Source organism: Elephas maximus, chromosome 4 (assembly GCF_024166365.1).
Source record: "Elephas maximus indicus isolate mEleMax1 chromosome 4, mEleMax1 primary haplotype, whole genome shotgun sequence".
Classification (NCBI taxonomy): Eukaryota; Metazoa; Chordata; class Mammalia; order Proboscidea; family Elephantidae; genus Elephas; species Elephas maximus.
This window is the reverse complement of record NC_064822.1, coordinates 54,115,868-54,141,276: the sequence shown is the minus strand read 5'-3', so window position 1 is coordinate 54,141,276 and position 25,409 is coordinate 54,115,868. Positions and strand designations below refer to the sequence as shown.

Below are 25,409 nucleotides of genomic sequence, written 5' to 3'. Positions count from 1 at the left end.
TATTTTTTTCGTCCTTTGAGTTTTAGTTTGTGTCTGTAAATGTAAGGTGTGTTTCTTGTAGGCAGCATATAGTCGGATCATATTTTTTAATCCATTCTGCTACTCTCTGTCTCTTTACTGGTGCCTTTACATTCAGGATAATTATGGATAGGTATGAATTTAATACTATCATTTTGATGTCTTTTTTTTGTGTTATTGACAGTTTCTTTTTCGTGTTTAATTTTATGTGCAGAGTAGATTATCTTTATATATCGTGCTTTCCTCATATTTGTTGCTGCTGATTTTGTTTCTGCTGAGTCTCTATTTTTTTCTTGTATTTTATTTTGATGGGTAAGATAGTTTGTCTTCTTTATGATTACCTTATTATTTACCCATATTTTTCTAAACTTAAACCTAACTTTTATTTCTTTGTATCGCCTTGTCTTCCCGTCCATATGGAAGATCTAAGACTACATTTCTTAGCCCCTTTTTATTGTTTTAAAATTGTCTTTTTTTTACATAATAAAATATCTGTTTCCCTGTGTTGAGTGTTTTTTTATCTTGATTTATTTTTGTCATTTTCCAGTCTGGTTTGACTTCTGATTGCTTGCCTAGTATTCTAGTCTTGGGTTGATACCTGATATTGTTGATTTTGTAACCAAAGAACTCCCTTTAGTATTTCTTGTAGTTTTGGTTTGGTTTTTATGAATTCTCTAAACTTCTGTTTATCTGGAAGTATCCTAATTCCACCTTCATATTTGAGAGACAGCTTTGCTGGATGTAAGATTCTTGACTGGCTATTTTTTTCCTTCAATTTTCTGTATAGGTCATCCCATTGCCTTTTTGTTTGTATGTTTTCTGCCAAGTAGTCTGAGCTTATTCTTATTGACTCTCCTTTGTAGGCAACTTTTCATTTATTCCTACTGCTCTTAAAATCCTCACTTTATCTTTGGTTTTGGCGAGTTTGATTATAATATGTCTTGGTGAGTTTCTTTTAAAATCTAACTCATGTGGAGTTCGATGAGCATCTTGGATAGATATCTTCTCATCTTTCACGATATCAGGGAAGTTTTCTGCCAACAAATCTTCAACAATTCTCTTCGTATTTTCTGTTATCCCTCCCTGTTCTGGTAGTCCAATCACTCGTAGGTTATTTCTCTTGATAGAGTCCCACATAACTCTTAAGGCTTCTTCATTTTTTAAAATTCTTCTATCTGATTTTACTTGTAATATATTAGTGCCAAGTGCTTTATCTTCAAGTTTAGAAATTCTGCCTTCCACTTGCTCAATTCTGCTCCTCTAGCTTTCTATTGAGTTGTCTACTTCTGTAATTTTATTGTTAATCTTCTAAATTGCTGATTGTTGTCTTCTTTGGATTTTTCCTGCTTATTAAATTTTGCATTATGTTCTTGAATAATCTTTTTAATTTCTTCAATTGCTTAACTGCATGTTCCTTGGCTTATTATGCGTATTTCCTCATTTCCTTCCTGATGTCTTGAAGGGTTCTGTATATTAATCTTTTGTATTCTGCCTCTGGTAATTCCAGGAAGGCACTTTCATCCATAAGATCCCTTGATTCTTTCTTTTGAGATCTTGTTGAGGAAGTCATGGTCTGTTTCCTTATGTGACTTGATATTGAGTGTTGTCTCTGAGCCATTTATAGGTTATCGTATTAGTTTGTTTTATCTTTGTTTAGTGTGTCATAGTTTCTTGCTTTGTTTTCTTTTGATATGCCCCAATGGGTTGCTTGAGTGAGCTAACTTGATTATTTTCACCTTTGGAGCTCTGACATCCTGTCCCAGATGGCTAGAACTGTTATCAAGTATATTAGTCTAGGAGTCCATTCACTTGTCTTGTATGAATTCAGCTCAGGTGTCCAGGTAGCTGATCATCAAGTGTGTGGTACAGGCTCTGTCCTACAGTCTTAGAGGGCCAGGGGTGATTGGTGTAGGTACCAGTATCTGATTGCAGCAGGAGGTCACACTCTGAACAAGGCATTTCTCTGAGGAAAGCATGGCCCTGTTCCCTAGATTGTACAGGTGGGTGAGTTCTTCAGATGGAGTATAAAAAAATAGGCACCCAATATTTTTGGTTGTAAGAACTGGGGGGTACCAGTTATCCTTGGACCCCGTCACGGGTGGCTGGGTGACCTGAGCGGAGCCACCAGCCCTTGAGGCCCTGATGTGGGTAGGTAAGGAATCTGCTTAATAGGCAAAGCAATGTCAAATATCAAACACCCACCTCTCCGCCACAGAGCTGAAATGGTTGGAGTCTGCCAACGAGGGCCTATTCCCCTGAAATAGGCCCACACAGTTCCATGCAGAGGGTAAAGGTACTCAAAGCCCATGGACCGTTTATGCCTGGACAGGAGCCGCTTCTATCCTGAGCTCTCCCAGTTAGTGGAGCTGGCAAATTATCTTTTCCCCCAGTTGCAAATTTATTCTTTCTCCAAGGCCTTGAGGATGGGTCTAAGTGCTCAACAGGGCCTATTTGAGGCCCAGGGAAATCAGCTGCTGAAGCCATCTTGGGGAGGGGTGCAGTAAAATATACGCAAGTACTTAGGTTTTCCCAAGAGCCCCATCTTTCTCTCATTCCAGAGGTGTGAGTAGGCTGTGTGGCTGGCTGCTTCTCCCTGAGGAAACTGTGGCCGAACACTAGTACCAGCCCACTGCCGCCACTCCTGGGAATGGTGCCTGAGGTCTCCCCCTGATTCAGGTCCAGCATCTTCTCTCCACTTTTGAACCTTTTCTTCCTCACCCTGCCCCTCAGTTCATTTTCTAAGCTTGCCTTTGATGTTCAGGGCTCCTACTTGTCATAAATATATTCGTTTCACTTGTTTTTTATATCTTTGTTGTAAGAGGGCTTGTCAGAAGTGTCTGTCCATCCTGCCATCTTGGTTCCACCTCTCTTTTCTTGGTTTTAATCTCTCTTCTCTTAGTCTTCTTCATCCTTTGCATTGAGAGTTTTGTATTTCAGAAAATCAAAGCCACAGGTTCTTATACAAAGGCCATTCTTTCAGGAATTGAGTGCAGTGTTTGGGTCCCGAACAAACATGAGATGAAATAGTAGGCAGAGATTCAAAAACTATTAAGTCCTAAAATTTACAAGGTCTAGTGGAGATGATGAAAAATTCTGACTTGGACCAGAGAGTTGCTGGCAATGCCTTTTATTGGGCAGGTTTGAGGAGTTGAGCAGGTTTGGGAGAAGACAATGACAAAAATTGTTTTGGACACGTTTCATTAAGGGATATCTCTAATACTCACTTTGAGTATTAGAGATAAGAGGCCTACACGGAAGAGGTAAAACCATCAGTGATTTTGATTTTCTCTGTAAAATACATGGAGTGAGGAGAGCAGAGTATGGGTGAATGTTCAAGCTGACCCTGGGTCCCTTACACACTTTAGCTGATTCAGTGAATAGATCTTTGAGGTGAAGCTAGTCTGAGAGTTTTGGGTAAGCTCATATCTCATCCCTTCCTAAAACTGGCCAATATCTTTCTGGTACTGACGTAAATTTTAACAGCTCTCCTACTTTCCTCAGCTGAAAATTAATTGAGGCAAATAGCTTTAGCAACAATACTTGCTATTCAGTGAACAATACTTACAATGCAAGGGTAAAATAGCGAACATTGCGGTTTAGGCCATCTAGGACTTTCATGTCTTCTGAAGCCAACTGGAATTCAAAAACCTATCAAAAGAAAGAAAAAAAATTTAAATTACTTTCAGATTATATAATTTCCAATCTTGGAAAATCCAAGTGAATCTTCACTATAACCGACAATATGGCTAGGTACAAAAATGAATGAACAAAAATCAGTGAATTTTCCAAATACTAACAAACACCAGTTAGAAACTAAAATAGAAGAAAAGATTTCATTGATACTAGGCTACTAAGAAGTATCAATGACTCTAGATTATTGGTAAGACATTTGTATTCTAGATGGTAGAAAATTAATCTGAGAAAAATTCAAGCTCCTTCCACTCAGTGAAATTTCTAGGGATCCAGTGGTGTGGGACAAGTCAAGACATTCCTTCTAAAATGAAGAATAAATTGTTACATATAACTAAAAAGGAGGGACAATGCCTGATGGTCCTCTTTGGATTTTGGAGGCAACTTATCCCTTATTTGGTTGTGCTTCTCTGGCCTATTTACCAAGTGCCTGGAAAAACTGCTAGTTTTGAGTGGTGCCCAGAAGAACAGAAGGTGTGCCACAAGGCCAGGCTGCTGTGCAAGTCAGTCTTCCACCTGGGCCATGTGATCTGGTTAATTCAATCATTCTTGAAGTGTCAGTGGCAGATAGAGATACTCTTTGGAGTCTTTGGCAGGCCTCTGTTAGTGAATCACTAATTTTGGAGACAGGTTCTGCCATTTTCTGCAGATGACTACTCTCCTTTTGAGAAGTAGCTTTTGTCTTGTTTTGAGCCATAGTAGAGAGTGAGTACTTAACCATGGGCCATCAAGTCACCATGTGGCCTGTATAGGCAGGATTCTGTGGAGCAAAACCAGTGCAATGTATACATATACAGAGAGATTTCTATCAAGGAAATGGCTCACATAGTTACGGAGGCTAGTGGCTCCAAATCATCAGCAGTTTCGAGGCTTTTCATGACTCACAACGCTCTAACGGTTGATGGACACAAAATCAGCAAGTGAGACAGAAGGGTGCTGGCTTACAGGGATTCAGGAGCTAGCAAATCCTGAAATCTGCAAGTCAGACGTCTGGCTGCTGGCTCACGTCACATGAACTGGAGGTTAGAGGATGATGAGTTGGACACTGGATCCAAGGAAGGTGAGCTTTGCGAGAATATTTATATATTTTGGATGCAGGCACCTCTCACGAAACTCTCCTTCTGAGTCATTGGCTACTCACAACAGATCATATTGTGGATGGTGATTACATCATATATTGCAACCCACTGAGAATTATGGACCAGCCATGTTGACACATAACCTTAACTATCCCATGGCCTGAGCTTCCCATAATGAACTGGGTTTTGTCTGACCAACAGAGTCATAAAATCAGATGTGCACCTCACCAGTCCATCATTAAACGGAAGTGGTAAATAGGAGATCAGGCTGAGCAGGACCTGAAGATGCAAATATGTGATGTGAGGAAGTTGCTAAAATCCTCATCATCCCCAGTCCTGTCACATTATCCTCCTTCTGCCAGTCTGCACCTAAGGCCTCCTGAGGGGATGATGGGGGAAGAGAATTCTTGCTTCTGGTTTATAATGTTTCTTCATGAACCACTCAAAAGTGGACAGTGGCAGCAATTCAGCCCCCTTTCTGGGGCCTCCCTGAAGGACAATGGTGTAGGGACATCCCCCCAACAGGCAGAACTTCAAGCAATGTACATGTTTATTTTTCTTGGAAGGAGAGATAGCCAGATGTGCAATTGTATACTGATTCCTGGGCTGTGACCAATGATTTGGCTGGATGGTGAGGACCTTGGGAGGAACACAATTGGGAAATTGGTGACAAGGAGGTATGGGGAAGAGCCATGTGGATAGACTTCTCTGAATGGGACCAAGAGGTGAAGATGTCTGTGTCTCATGTGAATGCTCACTGTCTTAGTTATCTAGTGCTGCTATAACACAGCTACCAGAGGTGTATGGATTTAACAAACAGAAATTTATTCTCTCACAGTCTAGGAGGCTAGAAGTTCAAATTCAGGGTGCCAGCTCCAGGGGAAGGGTTTCTCTCTGTGTTGGCTCTGGAGGAAGGTCCCTGTCATCAATCTTCCCCTAGTCTAGAAGCTTCTCTGAGGAGGGACACCAGATCCAAAGCACATACTCTGCTCTTGGTTCTTCACTCTTGGTGATAGGAGGCCCCCTGTCTCTCTGCAGTTTCTCGGTTTTATAACTGAAAAGAGATTGACTCAAGATACAACCTGACCTTGTGGTTGAGTCCTGCCTCATTAACATAACTACCTCTAATCCTGCCTCATTAACTTCATAGAGGTAGGATGTACAACACATAGGAAAACCACATCAGATGATGAAATGGTGGACAATCAATCAATACTGGGAATCATGGCCTAGGCAAGTTGACACACATTTCTGGGGGACACAATTCAATCCATGACACTCACCAAATGATAACCTCATCAGAGGAGGGTTTTTACAACCAAGTGGATAATATGACGTGTTTTGTAGATATGACTCAGTCTCTTTCTCCAGCCACACCTGTCATCGCCCAATGGGCTCATGCAGAAAGTGGCCATGATGTAGATGGAAGTTATGCATGGGCTCAGCAACAGGGACTTCGAACCACCAAGGCCTACTTGGCTACAGTCACTACCTAGTGCCCAATCTGCCAGCAGCAGAGACCCACACTGAGTCCCTGATATGGCACTATTGCTAGAGACAATCAGCCAGCAACCTGGTGGCAGGTAGATTACATTGAACAAATTCCATCATGGAAACAGCAGCATTTTATTCTTACTGGAATAGACATTTACTGTGGATATGGATTTACCTTCCCTGCACGCAGTGCTTCTGCCAAAATTACCATCTGTGTACTTACAGAATGCGTTATCTCCCACCATGGTTCCCACACAGCATTTCCTTGAATCAAGGAACTCATTTCACAGCAAATAAAGTTCAGCAATTGGCCTCTGCTCATAAAATTCACTGGTTCTACCATGTTCCCCATCATCCTGAACCAGCTGGCTTGATAGAACAATAGAATGGTTTTCTAAAGACACAATTACAGCACCAGCTAAGTGGCAGTATCTTGCAGGTTTGGGGCAAACTTCTCCAGGAGACTGTATATGCTTTAAACCAGCATGCGATATATGATGTTGTTTCTCCCATAGCCAGGATTCATGAGTCCAGGGACCAAGGGTTGGAAATGGGAGTGGCATCATTCACTATTACCTCTAGTAACCCACTCACAAAATTTTTGCTTTCTGTCTCTGTGACCTTATATATACCTGTGTGTGTATTATACATACATATATATGTATATATATATATTGCTTGATAAAGTAAAGGGTCAGTGAAAAAGAGGAAAACCCTGAACAAGATGGATTGATACAGTGGCTGCAACAATGGGCTCAAACATAACAACAATAGTGAGAATGGCGCAGGACTAGGCAGTGTTCTGTTGTGTTGTAGTGTCACTGTGGACTGGAACTGGCTCGATGGCACCTAACAATAACATACATGTATCGAATATATTTGTTTTCTCCCCTCCCTTATTCTATTACTTATTATAAATTGTAAGATATAAACGGGGCTAGTGTGTTTTTGGTTGTATGCATGTCGGTTGTGTCATATAATGTGCAAGTGTGACTTTATAATTGTCTTTATTTAGACATGTTTTAAGGTTTAAAGTGATGTGTACAGCTGCCAGGTTGACAAGGGATGGACTTTGACAGTTATTTGTCAACTTGGCTAGGCCATGATTTCTCAGTGACTCTTAGTTTTTTTCAGATATTATATAATAATCATCCATTTTGTGATCTGCTATGAATAGCCAATTGGTTTAAAGGGGAGTTTTCTTGAGGGTGTGACTTGCATCCAATATATATAGATGTTCTGCCAAATCTCATTCTCTCTGGATCTCACATCTGAATTGTCATCTCTGACCTCCAGAGCCTACCACCTCATTTTGGATTCACCAGCTCCTGCAGCCCTATGAGCCAGAAGCCTACCTCCTGACCTGTAGATTTTGGTTCCACAGCCCATGTGAGCACTTGAGTAAAGAGAAGTTGCCAGCCTTCTGCTTACCCTTGGATTTGGGACTTGCCAGCCTCCACAATTGCATGAAGTTTTTCCTTGTAATAAATCTCTCTATATATTTATATATATGCTTCACTGGTTTTATGCTTCTAGAGTACCCAACTTAAGACAGGAAGTGTCTCCAGGAGCCTGACATAATTCTTTTCTGGGTTCTGGAGAGCCACACCTTCATCCATGGTGTCAAAGGACACCACAAACAAAATTAAGAAGAAAATGAGGAGGTCTCAGGTAAAACTAACTAAACATATGTGGAAATGCTAAACATATGTGGAAATAAGTCATCATAAAAGAGAACCTGTTGGTATAAAAGACAGCAAAAAAAAAAAAACCACTAGGATTATTAATATTGGCATTTATGGACTATAAATTAATTGTGTTGCTATATTTAAAAAATATTCACACAAGAAACTACATAATGATTAATAAAATTGTTAAAACAATTATACAGAATTTTTAGACATAAAAATTTGACATTAAAAACACAAAGGACAGTTTTATTAGTATATTAGGAGTGGCCAAAAAAACTCATGAAAAGATACTTGTGATCATTAGCCATTTAAAAAAACAAAAAACCAAACTCATTGCCATCGAGTCTATTCGGACTCTTAGCAACCCTACAGGACAGAGTAAAAGTGCCCCATTGGGTTTCCAAGGAGTGAATGTTGTATTTGAACTGCCGACATTTTGTTTAGCAGCCTGAACTCTTAACCACACCAGCCATTAGAGAGATGCAAATAAAAATTACAATGAGTTGTCATCTGTCATGGATTGAATTATGTCCCCCCAAAAACGTGTGTATCAACTTGGTTAGGCCAAGATTCCCAGTATTGTATGGTTGTCCTCCATATTGTGATTGTAATTTTATTTTGAGAGGATTAGGGTGGGATTATAACACCATCCTCACTCAGGTCACCTCCCTGATCCAAGGAAAAGGGAGTTTCCCTGGGGTGTGGCCTACACCACCTTTTATCTCTCAAGAGAGAAAAGGAAAGGGAAGCAAGCAGAGAGTCAGGGACCTCATACCACCAAGAAAGCAGCACCAGTAACAGAGCGCACCTTTTGGACTGGGGATCCCTGTGCCTGAGAAGTTCCTTGACCAGGGGAAGATTGAGGTTAAGAACCTCGCTCCAGACCCAACAGAGGGAGAAAGCCTCCCCCTGGAGCCGACGCCCTGAATTTGGACTTGTAACCTAGTAGATTGTGAGAAAATAAATTTCTCTTTGTTAAAGCCATCCATTTGTGGTATTTCTGTTACAGCAGCACTAGATGACTGAGACAGAATTTGGTAGAGAGAGTGGGGTGCTGTTCTAAGAGATACCTAATTTGTGGAAGTGGTTCTGAAACTGCGAATGGATAAAGGAGCAGCAGCTACATAGGGCCAGCAGCAGCACAGAACCTGCAGCGGCAGACAGGCAGTAGCAGCAGCAAACCAGCAGCAGCAGCAGAACCAGGAGTCCAACATGAGACAGTGCTGGAGCCGACCCACGGAATGAGAGAGCTGAGTGCCTGTGTGCAGGAGGCTTTCTGAAGGAGTGGGGTGCCTCCAGGCAGTTATTAGTGGAGTTATAGAGCTTTGGAACACTTGCCCCAGAAGGGCAGATGCAGATGTGAGGCCTGAGGAGCTGAGAGGCCAAGAAATCAGGGAGCAGAAGCTGAAGAGACAACACAAGAAGCCAAGCTGCCTCAGTCTCAAAAGGTATGGCCATGACCTCAGGGGTTTCAAAGGCTGGAGCCACAGCCTCTGGTGTTTCTAAAGGTGGAGTTGCCACTCAGATGGACTAGGAGAATGGTGCGCCTAAAGCCAAGGGAGCAGAGTTGTTGTCCCAGGGGGCTTAGAAGGTAGAGCTGAAGCCCAGGTCCAAGGGGCCTCCACTCAGAATCCAGGGAGTGTGGCCAATGCCTAAAGTCTGGAGGGCAGGGCGATTGTATAAATTGTCTCAGAGAACAGGGAATTATTTCAAAGCCTTCAGGGCTAATGTAATGTGTTCTACTGACTTGCTTCGTGCCTGTGACGCCTTCTTTCCTTCCATTTTCTCCCGTTTGTAATGGAAATGTCTAGCTTGTGCCTGTTCTGCTATTGTACACTTGGAAGCAGATAACTTGTGTTCTAGATTTCACAGATGAAGAGGAATTTTTAAATTTTGGACTTGGACTTGATTTAAGACTTTTGCTGTGCTATGATGGGATAAATATGTTTTGCATGTTGCAAAATGTGATGGGGGGCTAAAGTGTGGAATGTCATGGATTGAATGGTCCCCCTAAAAATGTGTGTATCAACTTGGTTAGGCCATGATTCCCAGTATTGTATGGTTATCCTCCATTTTGTGATTGTAATTTTATGTTGAGAGGATTAGGGTGGGATTGCAACACCACCCTCACTCAGGTCACCTCCCTGATCCAAGGTAAAGGGAGTTTCCCTGGGGTGTGGCCTGCACCACCTTTTATCTCTCAAGTGAGAAAAGGAAAGGGAAGCAAGCAGAGAGTTGGTGATTTCATACCACCAAGAAAGCAGCACCAGGAGCAGAGCAGGTCCCTTGGACCAGGGGTCCCTGCACCTGAGAAGCTCCTTGACCAGGGAAAGATTGAGGATAAGGACCTTCTTCCAGACCAGACAGAGAGAGAAAGCCTTCCCCTGGAGCCGACGCCCTGAATTTGGACTTGTAACCTACTAGATTGTGAGAAAATTAGTTTTTCTTTGTTAAAGCCATCCACTTATGATATTTCTGTTATGGCAGCACTAGATGACTAAGACACCATCCCACTCCTGCAAAAATGCCACTGTTAAAACCAAGCAACAAACAAACAGAAAACAACAAATGCTGGCAAAGATTTGAGGGATTAGAACACTTAACCAGTGCTGGCCTGATTGTAATATGATAAAAACCACTTTCTAAAGAAGGTAGAAATAGAAATACTTTATGATGCAGCAATCCTACTCCTAGGTATATTCTCTAGAGATCTAATAAAAGAGACATGGACAGACATGTGCACACCTACATTCAATACAGAAATATTCACAATAGCAAAAAGATGGAAATGATGTAATTGTCCAACAATGGATGAATGGGTAAACAAAATGTGGTACATACATACTTTGGAATAGTACACAGCCATAAAGAATAATAATGAGTCCTCTTATATTGTATATCATAGATGAATATGAAGGACGTTATGCTGATTAATATAAGCCAATCAGAAAGGACAAATACTGTATAATTGCTTTTCATAAGAAGACAGGAATACATATATGTATATATAGAGAGAAACCAATGCTCATTGGTGGTTACCAGAGATGAGTGGAGACAGTGGATGAGTGGGATAGTGAGAACCATTTTCAAGATAGTAGACAATTGTTATTTTTGGTGATGGTAAAGGTAGCATTGAATGTGGGTGAAGTGCACACAGCTTGACAAAGGTAAATGATGTCACTGAAGTGCACAAGAGAAAAAGAAGCTTTTGGTAAAGGATATGACAAATACATTTTTGCAACAGCAAACAAAAAATACCTGTGTGATTACACAAACATGTATATAGGCATATATGTGTATCAGTGTGAACATGTGGGTATATATGCATGTGTGCACAGATATATCTATAGGCATATGTACATACAAGTATGTGTGTGCATGAATGTATACTCATATATATAATAGACCACATAGGGGACACAGTTACAAATACTCCTTAGACATAAAGAAACACCTCTTATAATTAGTTTTCTCAGTTTGAAGGCTTAGGACCATAGTCTCGTGGGACAGCTCAGTTAATTGTCATAATATACGTTATAAAGTGTTTGTTCTATATCACAACGTGGTAAGTAGTTTCTGGGGTCTGAAAAGCTTGCGAGCTACCATCTAAGATATGTCTATTGGTCTCTACTTGCCTGGAAGAAAAAGGAAAGAAGGAAACCAAAGACTCATAGAAAAAAACTAGTCTATTTTTTTTTTTATAGGCCTAATAGCCTATATGAACCATAGCCTCATCTACCCTGTGACCAGAACTGGATGGTTGCTGGCTACCACTACCGACCATTCTGATCAGGGCCAAAATAGATGGCTCCTGATAGAACGGGAGGAAAATGTGGAAAAGAACTTAAGTTCTTAAAAAGTCCAGACTTACTGGACCTGTTGACACTAGAAGACTCTCCAAGATTATCAACCTGAGATACTCTAAACTTTAAACCAAAATTATCCCTTGAGGTTAACTTTTAGCTAAATAACAGATTGGCTTATAAAATAAAGAATACCAATTATAGGAAATGAGCTCTTTTTAAAAGTGTATGAAATCAAATGCTCAAAGATTATGCTAAAGCAAAGACGAGAAAGTAACGGGGCAGGGAAACTAGAGTTCTGGAAATGGTACGAACAGAATGAATGAGAATGATGACACATTGTGAAAATCTCTCCAATATGAGTGAATAATTTGCGTAGAAATTGTTAAATGGGAACCTAATTTGCGGTCTTCCACTTTGCTCTTCTTGTTCCCTAATGCTTTACTTATCCGGGGCCTCGTCACTTTCCATACGAAGTTGGTGATCTGTTTCTCCAGCTCATTAAAAAATGTCATTGGAATTTGGGTTGGGATTGCATTATACGTCTAGGTTGCTTTGGGTAGAATAGGCTTTTTCACAGTGTTGAGTCTTCCTATCCATAAGCATGGTATATTTTCCACATATGTTGGTCTCTTGGTTTCTTGCAGTAGTGTCTTGTAATTTTCTTTGTACAGGACTTTTACATCTCTGATTAGGTTTATTACTAAGTGCTTTTTCCTCTGGGGGCTATTGCAAATGGTATTAATTTGGTGATTTCCTCTTTCAACTTTGTTGGTATAGAAGAATCCAACTGATTTCTGTGTGTTTATCTTGTATCCTGATACTCAGCTGAAATCTTCTGTTAGTTCCAGTAGTTTTCTTGTAGATCTTTGGGGTGTTCTGTGTGTAAGATCATATCATATGCTAATAGGGATACTTTTACTTCTTCCTTACCAATTTGGATATACTTTATTTCTTTCTCTGGCCTTATTACTCTAGCTAGGATCTCCAGCACAATATTGAATAAGAGTGATGATAAAGAGCGTCCTTGTCTGGTTCCAGTTCTCAAGTGGAATGCTTTCAGACTCTTCATTTAGAATTACGTTGGCTGTTGGCTTTGTATAAATGTCCTTTATTATGTGGAAGAATTTCCCTTCTATACTTATTTTGCTGAGAGTTTTTATCAGGAATGTGTGTGGGACTTTGTCAAATGACTTTTCTGCATCAATTGATAAGATCATGTGGTTCTTACTTTTGTTTAATTTATGTGATGGATTACATTGATTGTTTTTCTATTGTTGAACCATCTCTGCATACCCGATATGAATCCAATTGGTCATGATGAATTTTTTTTTTGATATGTTGTTGAATTCTATTGGCTAGAATTTTGTTGAGGATTTTTGCATCTATGTTCATGAGGAATATTGGTCTGTAATTTTCTTTTTTGGGGGTGTCTATCTGCTTTGGTAACCCTGGTGCCATAGTGGCTAAGAGCTACGGCTGCTAACCAAAAGATCAGCAGTTCGAATCCACCAGGCACTGCTTGAAAACTCTGTGGGGCAGTTCTACTCTGTCCTATAGGGTCGCTGTGAATCAGAATCAACTCAACGGCAATGGGGTTTTTTTGGTTTTATCTGGTTCTGGTATCAGTGTTATGCTGGCTTCATAGAATGAGTTCGGGAGTAGTCCTTCCTTTTCTATGCTCTGAAATACCTTTAGTAGCACTGGTTTAAACTCTTCTCTGAAAGTTTGCTGGAAGTCTCCAGTGAAGCCGTAAGGGCCAGGGATTTTTTTTGGGGGGGAGGGTTTGTTACATCTTCAATCTCTCTTTTGTTATAGGTTTATTTAGTTTTTCTACCTTGGTTAATGATAGTTTAGGTAGGTACAGTGTTTGTAGAAATTTGTCCATTTCCTCTAGGTTTTCAAATTTGTTGGAGTACAGTTTTTCATAGTATTCTGTTAAGATCCTTTTTATTTCAGTTGGCTCTGTTGTGATATCACCCATCTCATTTCTTATTCAGGTTATTCGCCTCCTCTCCCGTTTTTCTTTTGTCAGTTTGGCCAATGGTTTGTCGATTTTGTTGATCTTTTCAAAGAACCAATTTTTGGTCTTGTTGACTTTCAATTGTTTTTCTATTCTCCGTTTCACTTGTTCCTGCTCTAATCTTTATTATTTCATTTCTTCTAGTGCCCGAGGGCTTCTTTTGCTGCTTTTATTTGTTAGGGTTGCAGGGCTAATGTTTTTATTTTGGCTCTTTCTTCTTTTTGGATGTGTGCTCTAAATTGACCTCTGATTACTGCTTTTGCTGTGTCCCAAAGGTTCTGGTAAGAGGTGTTTTCATTCGCACTTGATTCTATGGATTTCTTTATTTCATCCTTGATTTCTTCTATAACCCCGTAGCTTTTGAGCAAGGTGTTGTTCAGTTTCCATGCATTTGGTTTTTTTCCTTGCTCTTTCTGTTATTGATTTCTACTTTCTTGGCTTTATGTTCAGAAAAATTGCTTTGTAATATTTCTGTTTTGGATTCAGATAAGGCTTGCTTTGTGGCCTAATATGTGGTCTATTCTAGAGAATGTCCCATGTGCATTGGAAAAGAGTGTATACTTGGCTGTGCTCAGTGGAGTGTTCTGTATATATCTATGAGGTCAAGTTGATTGATTGTGGCATTTTGATCTTTCGCGTCTTTGTTGAGTTTCTTTCTAGATGTTTGTCCTTCACTGAAACAGGTCTGTTAAAGTTTCCTACTATTATTGTGCAGCCGTCTGTTTCTCTTTTCAATGCTGTTACAGTTTGTTTTATATATATTGGAGCCCCGTCATTGTGTGCATATATATTTACGATTGTTATGTCCTCCTAGTGTATTGACCTTTTAATCATTATATGGTGTCCTTCCTTATCCTTTGTGGTGGATTTTACTTTAAAATCCATTTTGTCAGAAATTAATATTGCCACTCCTGCTCTTTTTTGGTTGTTGTTTGCTTAATATTTTTTTTTTCCATTCTTTGAGTTTTATGTTTGTTTGTGTCTTTGTGTTTAAGGTGTGTCTCTTGTAGGCAGCATATAGACTGATCTTTTTTTTTGTTAATTTTTTTAATCCATTCTGCCACTCTCTGTTTATTGGTGCATTTAGTCCATTTAGATTCACTGTAATTATTGATGTTTATGAGTTTACTGCTGTCATTTTTTTTTTTTTTTTTGGTAGTGTGGGCAGTTTCTTTGTTCGACTTAATTTTCCATGCTGAGTTGTTTTTCTTTATGTAGTTTCCTTTCATTTTTTTCATCTCTTGATTTTGCGTTTACTGAGTCTTTATGTTTTTCTTCTTTTTTATTTTAATGGGTAGCTTTGTTAGTTTCCTTTGTGGTTACCTTAAAATTTACCTCTACTTTTCTAAGTTTAAACCTATCTTTTATTTCTTGATATCACCTTAACTTCCTCTCCATGTGAAAGTTCTATGACTAACTATTTAGTTCTGGTTATCTAGCTGAAGGACTCCCTTCAATATTTCTTGTAATTTTGGTTTGGTTTTTACAAATTCCCTTAACTTCTGTGTATTTGGAAATGCCTTAATTTTGCCATCATGTTTGAGAGATGGAACCCTGGTGGTGTAGTGTTTCAGTGCTACGACTGCTAACTAAAAAGTCAGCAGTTCAAATCCACCAGGAGGTCCTTGGAAACTCTATGGGGGCAGTTCTATTCTGTCCTATAGGGTCACTATGAGTTGGACTCAACTTGATGGCAATGGGTTTGTTTTTTTTTTTTTTTTTTGGTTTATTTAAGGGACAGTTTTGCTGGATATATAATTCTTGACTGGCAATTTTTTTTTTCCTTCAGGGCTTTATATATGTCATCCCAGTGCCTTCTTGCCTGCATGGTTTCTGCTGAGTAGTCACAATTGACTCTTATTGACTCTCCTCTGTATGTGACTTTTCATTTATTCCTAGCTGCTCTTAAGATTCTACCCTTATCTTTGGTTTTGGCAAGGTTGATTATAACATGTCTAAGTGACTTTCTTTTGGGATCTATCCTGTGTGGGGTTTGATGAACTTCTTGGATAGACACCTTCTCATCTTTCACAATATCAGGAAAGTTTTCTGCCAGCAATTCTTCAACATTTCTGTTTTCTGCTATCTCCTGTTCTAATACTCTAATCACTCGTAAGTTTTTCCTCTTGATAATGTCCCACATAAATATTAGAACTTATTCTCAGACCTCTGTTGTGGGTGGCTAGATGAAATGGGTGATATCACTAGCCCTCAGGCCCCTGATGTTGGTGGGTGAGGACCCTGCTTAATGGACAGGGAAGTTTCAAATGTCATGCATCTGCAACTTCCCCTTGGCTGCTGCACTTGAAAATAGGCTTCAGGTATATGCTCTGTTGTTCTTTGATAATGAGGTGCACACAGGTCTAGGCAGGGGAGAAGGGCATTAGAAGTCCATGGTTCCCTTATGCCAGTGCCTCAGCAAAGGGGCAGTGCCTGCCCTGAGTTACCAGTTTTGAGAGCATGGAGATTTTTTATACCCACAAGACAGGTTTGGATGAAGATAGCCCTGAGTTCCTGGCTTAGGGGGCCTGTGGTGTTGAATCAGCCCACACAGGTCTAGGCAGGGGTGGAGGGTGTTAGTAACCCATTGGCCCCTATGCCAGTGCCTAGGCAAAGGGGCAGTGCTTGCCCTGAATTCTCGGTTTAGGGAGCGTGGCAATCTTTTGAAGGTGCAAGACTGGTTTGGGTACCAATAATACTGAGTTCCTGGCTTAGGGGGCATGGTAATTGTTGAATACTGCTCTACGGGTTTCAAAGCAGAGCAGGAAGGGTGGTGGGTGAGGGGAAAGTGGCACATCTATGCTGCAAAAATCTCAGAGCAGGAGGGGGGTTACTTTGACCCTACCCAATAGGTTAGACTTTTACACTTAACTTTCAGAGGTCCAGTGCTGTTTCCCCCTGACTCTGAAGGCATGTGCAGACTCTCCGCTGCCTGGTCTCTCCTAACACAGTGAAATTCTTCCCAAAAGCTACTGCTTGCTTCAGCCTGCATGCACAGGCTCACCCAGCCTGCAGGGTGCTGGCTACCTTGTGACTGGCACTTCTTCACTGCTTCTGAACTGTCTCTCCCTCTTCCTGCAGCTCAGTCTGACTCCACAACTTTGATGATCAGGACTCCTACATTGCCATATACAATTGATTCACCTGGGTTTTTTTGGTCTTTGTTGACAGAGGGCCCTCTGGAAGCCTCTGACTATTCTGCTGTCTTGGCCATCCTTTCCTTATTTTTTTATTTTGAACATAGTAATATGATGCTAAGTTTTTATAAAAGAACAAATGAGCAAGAATAGCCAAGACATTCTTAAAGAAGAAGAAGGAGTGAGGCAATATTTTACCATTCTGTATGACAAGACCTCTTTTTCATTTTTATTAAGAAAATACAGAATGGTAAGTAGGCCAATAGAATAGAAGAGGCCAGACACAGGCTTATGGACATTTGATATATGATAAAGTTGGCAGTGAAGATCTTTGGGCTAATATGGACTTTTAAATAATTGGTTCTGGGACATTCGGACATCCATTTAAAAACGGATATACATATATGTTTGTATTCTTATTTCACATAGTACTACAAATCAGTTCCAAGTGAATTGTAGTCCCAAATTTGGAAGGAAAAACTGCAACACTTTGCAAGACAATATAGAAGGATACTGTCAATATATCATGCAGAAAAGGACATAATTATCTGCTACAAAGGAAAGGTATGGTGAACTTGACTACATTAAGAGTAAGAACTTCTGTTCATGAAAATATACCCCAACAACAATGAAAAAACAAGGCACAATTTATTAATAGAGATATTCAACAAATATATCTAAGTCTGACCAAAGATTATTATCTGGAATATATAAATGTGGTAGATTGATTATAAAAATGCTCTTAATTCTTCATAACTTCCTGTATCCACACCCTTTGCAATGTGACCTATGCAGTTCCTCCCCTTAAAAGGTGATGTCTTTTTCCGCATCCGCTAAATCTGGCCTAGACTTGTTCCGGCCAATAGAATTTGTCAGTAGCATTGATGTGGCAGAACTGAAAAGGCTTCTCATGCATCCACTCACTCTCTTGGAAACTTGCTACTCTACATGTGATGAAGCCTACGTAGATAGCTCAAGAATGAAAACTATGTGAAGGATTGCTGAGGCACACCTGAAGAAGCCCAGCCAGCTCCAGAAGCAGAGCTGCCACATTCCTGCTAGAACTGTTAAGCTCTAAATTGTCAGTTCAACAGTCATGAGTGGAATAAGTGGTTTTTGTATTACCTTCTAAGTTTTGGGGTGTTTTATTACACAGCTATGGCTAATGATGCAGTAAATATCTCCTAGAAGTAAATAAAAAGAAAACCTAATAAAAAGCAAGAAACTTGAGCAGGCATTTTAAAAAGAACTGAGGGAGAACAAATGTACACAAATTAAACTACATTAATATTTAGAGCAGTGAAAAGTAAAGCTAGAATGAGGGCCTATTGGACATCCTTCAAATTGGCAAGAAGGTGAAAGGCTAGTAATATCAAGTGCTGGCTAAAATGAGGAGCAAGGAGGAATGTCCTATGTGGCTCACAGAAGTATAACTAGGTAAAATAAAGTTGGGAAAAGTTCGATATTACTTAATAAATGTGAACCTGCTCATCTCTTATTACCAATCAGTTTCATTCCTGTATCTAGGAATATATTCTATGAATATCCTGCTATGTGTGCACCAGCACATACATACAAAAATGCCCCTGGCAGCCTTATTCAAATGGCAAAAACAAACAAACAATGCAAATGCCCCTAATAGAAGTTGGATAAATAAATTATTACAAGTTAATGAATCATAAGATGATGTAGAAGTAAAAATGAACAAACTACAGCTGCATGCATCACAGGAATGAATCTCACACACTTAATCTTGTCCAAATGAAGCAAGTTACAGAGAAATGCAGTGTGATTCCACTTATATAATGTTTTAAAGCAGGTAGATTAAAAAAGATATTAAGTGATCTACCCTTAAGTAGCAAAACTATGAGAATAGTCAAAGGAACAATTGACTATTACAGGAGTTAGAAGAATGGATTCCCCCATGGAGGGAGAAAAGATCAGTGAGCTTCAGACAGGCGTCATGTGCAATTTCATAACCTGAATGATCCTCAAGTGTTCAGCTTACTGTTACAGTTTTAACTATGGATAACATTTTATACACTCTTATGTTTGTGATGCAGTTCACATTTTAGAAAGCTGTGGCAAGCGAACTGACTCAATTGACACAATTCTCATACTGACAGCTCTTGCTTGACTTGGAAAGAGTGCATGTTCTCAGATCAAAGTTAAATCTTATGTCTCTGAAATCAACATTTAAAAGTAATGGCATACCAGTCTGTGTGGCTTGCAATAATTTTTACAGAACATATATACTTTAATATGCAGGCAATATCTGGGAAGTTACCAGAAAAAGGCCAACAGAGATTGGTATAAAGAAGAAGACTGGGCAATTGGGGACTGAGCTACAGGTTGGGAAGAGACTTAATTTTCCTTCTATATCTTTTATACAATAAAATTAAAATTTTTAATTTTTATTAACCAGGTAACAACATTTTAGGTTTCCCGAGGGATAGGGTCTCTCTCTGTGCTCAGGGAGGAAGAGATTGTTATCAGGACCTTGGTCTTCACAATATAGGGACCCAGCAGGTAAGATGGAGATTATCCATTGTGTGTGGTTAGGTGGACACATATGGGGAGAGTGTGACTCAAAGCCTTCAACTAGTTTCTGGCAAAAGAATCCTAGTGTATTGGAGACTGAAAAATCACCTAATCCAATTACTTCTTTTTAGAAAAAAAAAAAAAAACTATACGCCTTTTGCATAAGTTTACAGACTAAACTTCAGGGAATGTTACAGTTCAAGTCTCAGATTTCTGTCCAATCCTTTTCCATGCAGCCATGTTGCCTCTTCTATTGTACACGAAGGAGAAAAACCCTAGTGAATGCACACATGGCGTATGTGCATGGGAAATCGACATGGCCCTAAGTTGCCTTGAGCCTTACATTGACGGATACCTGCGACAGTTCTGACTTAGTTGCCTGGAAGCCCATCAACCTGCTCATCACCTGCATGTTCTCTTTGATCCTCTTCTCATTGCAACTCTTGGCCAGGACCACGACCCCACGCTGAAGCTGGTAGCGAAGGGCAATCAGGGCTGGGGTTCGCTTGTGCTTTTTAGCCAGGGCACCAAGAACTGGATCATCCAAGAGAACAGGGGAGCTCTGGTCCACCCTGAAAGGAAATGTAGAACACATGAGGCTGAATTTTCAATTTGTCAGGAGCCTTCTGAAACATACTAAGGTGATCCCCTTTAGACCAGTAGTTCTCCCAGTGTGGTCCCTGGACCAGCATCATCTACATTACATGGGAACTTGTTAGAAATGCAACTTCTAGTGCAAATCACCCAGATCTATTGAATCAGAGCTGATGAGGGCCCAGGATTCTGAGTTTTAAAAAACCTTCAGGTCATTTTGATGCTCTCTTTAGTTTGAAAGAAGGATCCCTGGAAGCACTCAGATGCTAACTGGAAGGTTGTCAGTTCAAAGCCCTGTTCCCTGAGAAGATGTGACAGTCAACTCTTGTAAAGATTTATACCCTTGGAAACCCAATGGGGTCTACTGTGTTTTGTAAGGTGGATTATTAGTTGGAATTGACTAGATGACAATGGGCTTAGGTTAAAAATGATGGTTCCAGGCCCTTGGGCTTCCTTCTACTTCTCATTGGCTGTTTTTTCTTCTCTGGGTATAGCCCCAGAGGAAGGGCCATGAAAGTAGGAAGGGAAATGGGATAATTATAGTGTACAATATCTATACAGAAGTTTACAAAATGTTGTCAGATGGTAATTTTTTTCTATCCTCATAGACTTGGAAGTTATTCTTTTCCTAATTTTAGACATAAAATAACTGAAGCTTTTGTAGGATATTAATTGAAACATGTTAATCAGTTAAAAAGTGTCAAAATCATGACATGAGCTTACACCTTTTGTCTCAGTTTCTGAAATATGTACAGATTTTAATGTAGATGTTTATTACTGATGTGGAAACTAAAATTAGAGATCCATATGCCATACCCAGAGATTATAGCCTAATGCCTGGGTCTCACCAGACATAGTTTAAGATAATCAGTAACCTAGCCCTTTTTTTTTTTTTTTTTTTTTTAGCCCTTAGAGATCAGCAACTAGTTTGCTTTAGTTTTGAGTGTAAACTAACATCCTGAGTCCCTATCCCATTTTACAGACACATAGGCACCCAGCCCAGTTGTCTGCATCTCCTCAGCAGGCAGGTCCTCCCTGCCTGCCCACCCTCCACTCCGCACCCACCCCCCCAGCCCTGCCCCTCTCTCAGCTGAGAACTGCAACATTTGTCTTCTTAAGCAAACGACATTTCAGACGAGAAAGCATTTCAAAGGACATTTTAATGAATCTCTGATAAACCGGCTGAAACTGCTTGGACTTCTAGGACTCTCTTTGTTCCTCTCTGACTATACTAACCTTGATGCTGCCACATTTTTTTTGGAACATGCAGTATATGCTGTATACATTGTGTTTTCCCATATCTGTGAATAGTTGATCAAATAGTACATCTTTAGTATTGTTTTTAACTTTATTTCCATTCTCAGAAATTCTTTTACATTGACTATCTAAACCACACACAATGTAAAAGCATTGGGCTGGGTGACGGGGTTATAAAGAAGAATTTCTGCAGTTTCTCTCCCCCATTTATCCATGCAGTCGAGCATTAACACTAGGAAATAGGGTATGGTATATTAAAAATGTTTCTTCAATAATGGTGTTTTAGATAATCTTTCCATTGTCCTCATTACCATCTTTTATCTCGAGTAGATCCCAGAGCACTGTAGGCAACCAGAACAATGTCTTTCGACTTGCAGAAATCCAGCAGTTTGCTCTGGTTGAGATAAGGATGACATTCCACCTATAGAATAAAGCAAGGCGGAAATGGGTCAGATTACATGACAACATGATATTAAAATGTAAGGGAAATGATAAAAGTCAAAGACTCTGGATAAAAACACTATCAATTTGTATTTGAACTAGAAGCACCAACATGACCTAATGTTGGAAAAAATATCTTTTCTCTTTTTCTACTGGAAGAATCAAAAAGAATAATCTTCCATAAAAGAAGTACCTCTATTGCCCAATTCTTGGCTACCATCTTAGTTAACTAGTGCTGCTTTAACAGAAATACCACAAGTGGATGGCTTTAACAAAGAAAAAATTATTTTCTCACAGTCTAGTAGGCTAGAAGTCCAAATTCAGGTATCAGCTCCAGGGGAAGGCTTTCTCTCTCCGTTGGCTCTGAAGGAAGGCCTTCTCATCAATCTTCCCCTGGACTGGGACATTCTCCAAGCTGGAACTGTGAGTCCAAAGGACGCGCTCTCCTCCTGGGGTGCTTTCTTGGTGGCATGAGGTCCCCCATCTATCTGCTCCCTTCTCTCTCTTATATCTCAAAAGCAATAGGCTCAAGTCAGAATCCAATCTTACAGATTGAGCCTTGTCTCATTAACATAACTGCCACCTATTCCACCCCATTAACATCATTAACACATAGGAAAATCACATCAGATGACAAAATGGTAGACAATCACTCTATACTGGGAATCATGGTCTAGCCAAATTGACACACATAATTTTGGGGGACACAATTCAACCCATGTCAGCTACCAGATACCATTAACTGCCACAGGAAAGAAGGGTAATTCTGGATCTGGGAGGGGGAAAGAACTTTTTAGCTTTCGACATCAAATTGTGCCAGATAGCATGAAAGTACTCCAAGACTTATGAATGCATGTTCAAAGAATAAAGGAAACAGTTTGGTGGGTAGACTGGAGCATCAAAAGGAGTAAAGACTACATTGAATAAATAAAAATCTCTAAACCCTTATGAATTAGAGACATACAAAGAGGAGGAGAGTGAGAACAATTTATCCCTAGTGAAGATGATTATTACTGTATTTTTTCCTCTAAATATTGATAATTTAAAGGTAAGAATTACATATTTATTCTGTCTTATGAGAAATAATTATAGTTTTTCCTGAGTTGATAATTAATATTTCTAGTTTTATAGAAAAAAGTCAGGTAAGAAAAATATAAAGAATGAGAAAAATAGAACACAATAATTTACAAATCCCATCAAAATAACTGATTTAGGCAAAAACATAAATGGATATTAAACCATTAAGCATAAATTTGTTGGTGAACATGATTTTCTTTGATATGAAATTATCAACCAACATATTATTAGCTGATTGCAAAAGAGAAAACATATGATTACAGATATCTGTCTACAGCCTGCTTAGCCAAGTACAGAAATATAACATCACTAATGGTGAGACCATCTGTCAATATGTGCTTCCTAAACCCATAGATATCAAGTCAATTTTGACTCATAGCAACCCTATAGGACAGAATAGAACTGCCACGTAGAGTTTCTGAGAAGTGGCTGATGGATTTGAACTTCCAAACTTTTTGATTAGCCATACAGCTTTTTAACCATTGTGCTGCCAGGGTTCCATGTATTCCCTCAAAAGAAAAAAGAAAAAAACCACAATCCTGTTGCTGTCCAGTTGATTCTGACTCATAGTTACCCTACAGGACAGAGTAGAGCTGCCCCACAGGGTTTCCAAGGAACTCCTGGTGGATTCAAACTGCAGACCTTTTGGTTAGCAGCCAAATGCTAAACCATTGCACCATCAGTGGTCCAGCAACTTCATAACCTGAATCAAAATAAAGTTGTCCCCTACGTGTCTGTCAGTTTCTCTTACTGTGGCAGCTTGTGTGTTGCTGTGATGCTGGAAGCTATGCCAATGGTATCTCAAATACTAGCAGGGTCATCCAAGGTAGGCAGGTCTCAGCAGAGCTTCTAGACTAATACAGACTAGGAAGAAGGACTTGGCAGTCTACTTCTGAAAAAATTGGCCGACGGAAACCTTATGATTATCAGTGGAATATTATCTGGTATAGTGCTAGAAGAAGAGCCCCTCAGGTTGGAAGGCAATCAAAACACAAATGGGGAAGAGCTTCCCCCTCAAAGTAGAGTTGACATTTGGATAGAGTAGACCTTTTGGGACCTTCATTTGCTGAGGTATCACACGTGCCTCAAATGAAAACAAAGAGCTGCAAATATCCATTAATAATTGGAACATGGAACATATGAGTATGAATCTAGGAAAACTGGAAGTCATCAAAATTGAAATGGCCAAATAAAGATCAATATCCTAAGCATTAGTGAGCTGAAATGGACTGGTATTGGCCATTTTGAATTGGACAGATGGTCAACTATGCCAAGAATGATGAATTGAAGAGGAATGGTGTGGTATTTATTGTCAAAAAGAACATTTCAAGACCTATTCAGAAGTACAACACAATCTGTAATAGGATCATATCCATATACCTACAAAGAAGACCAGTTAAGAAGACTATTATTCAAATTTACGCACCAACCACTAATGCTAAAGATGAAGAAATAGAAGATTTTTACTAACTTCTGCGTTCAGAAATTGAACAAACATGCAATCAAGTTGCATTGACAATTACTGGTGACCGGAACGTGAAATTTGGAAATGAGAAAGAAGGATTGGTAGTTGAAAAATATGGCCTTGGTGACAGAAGTGACACCAGAAATCACATGATAGAATTTTGCAAGACCAAGGACAAACCGAAAACCTTTTTTTTCAACAACATAAATGATGACTGTACATACGGAACCTGCTGCATGGAAAACACAGGAATCAAGCTGACTACATCTGTGAAAAGAGATGATTGAGAAGCTCAACATCCTCAGTCAGAACAAGGCAAGGGTTTGACTGCGGAACAGACCATAAATTGTTCTTACGCAAGTTCAAGTTGAAAGCGAAGAAAGCAAGTACACGAGAGCCAAAAAATGACCTTCAGTATAACTCACCTGAATTTAGAGACCATCTCAAGAATAGATTTGACACGTAGAACACTAATGATCGAAGACCAGATGAGTTGTAGAAGGACATCATACATGAAAAAAGCAAAAGGTCATTAGAAAGACAGGAAAGAGAGAAAATACCAAAATGGATGTCAGGAGAGACTCTGAAACTTGCTCTTGAACTAGGGTAGCTTAATGGAAACAGAAGAAATGATGAAGAAAAACAGCTGAACAGAAGATTTCAATGTGCAGTTTTGCAAGAGAAGGTAAAGTGTTCTAATGAAATGTGCAAAGACCTGGAATTAGAAAACCCAAACTGAAGAATATGCTTGGCATCTCTCAAGCTGAAAGAACTGAAGAAAAAGTTCAAGCCTCGAGGTGCAGTATTGAAGATTCCTAAGGGGAAAATACTGAATGAAACTGGAAGATTAAAAAGAAGATGGAAGGAATGCACAGAGTCACTGTACCAAAAGCACTGTTTGAAGTTCAGCCCTTTCCAGAGGTAGCCTACGATCAACAACTCATGGTACTGAAGGAAGAAGTCCAAACTGCCTGAGGGTGTAGGCCAAAAACAAGTCTCCAGGAATTGACTGAGTATCAGTTGAGATGTTTCAACAAAGAGATGCAGCACTGAAGGTCTATGTCAAGTAATTTGGAAGACTGTTTCCTGGCCAACTGAT

At 39.7% G+C, this 25,409-nt stretch overlaps 1 protein-coding gene across 1 annotated transcript in view; it reads right to left on the bottom strand.

Annotated features, from left to right (window-relative positions):
- The window catches only part of LOC126075019 (prostaglandin-E(2) 9-reductase-like), an 82,134-nt gene that overhangs the window by 5,997 nt on the left and 50,728 nt on the right, over positions 1 to 25,409 (bottom strand). Inside the window, exons 6-8 of the mRNA XM_049882083.1 lie at positions 21,639 to 21,748; positions 19,883 to 20,048; positions 3,584 to 3,666 (exon numbers count right to left, since the gene is read on the bottom strand). Coding sequence (XP_049738040.1) covers positions 3,584 to 3,666; positions 19,883 to 20,048; positions 21,639 to 21,748 — 359 coding nt within the window. The remainder of the gene's footprint in view (positions 1 to 3,583; positions 3,667 to 19,882; positions 20,049 to 21,638; positions 21,749 to 25,409) is intronic.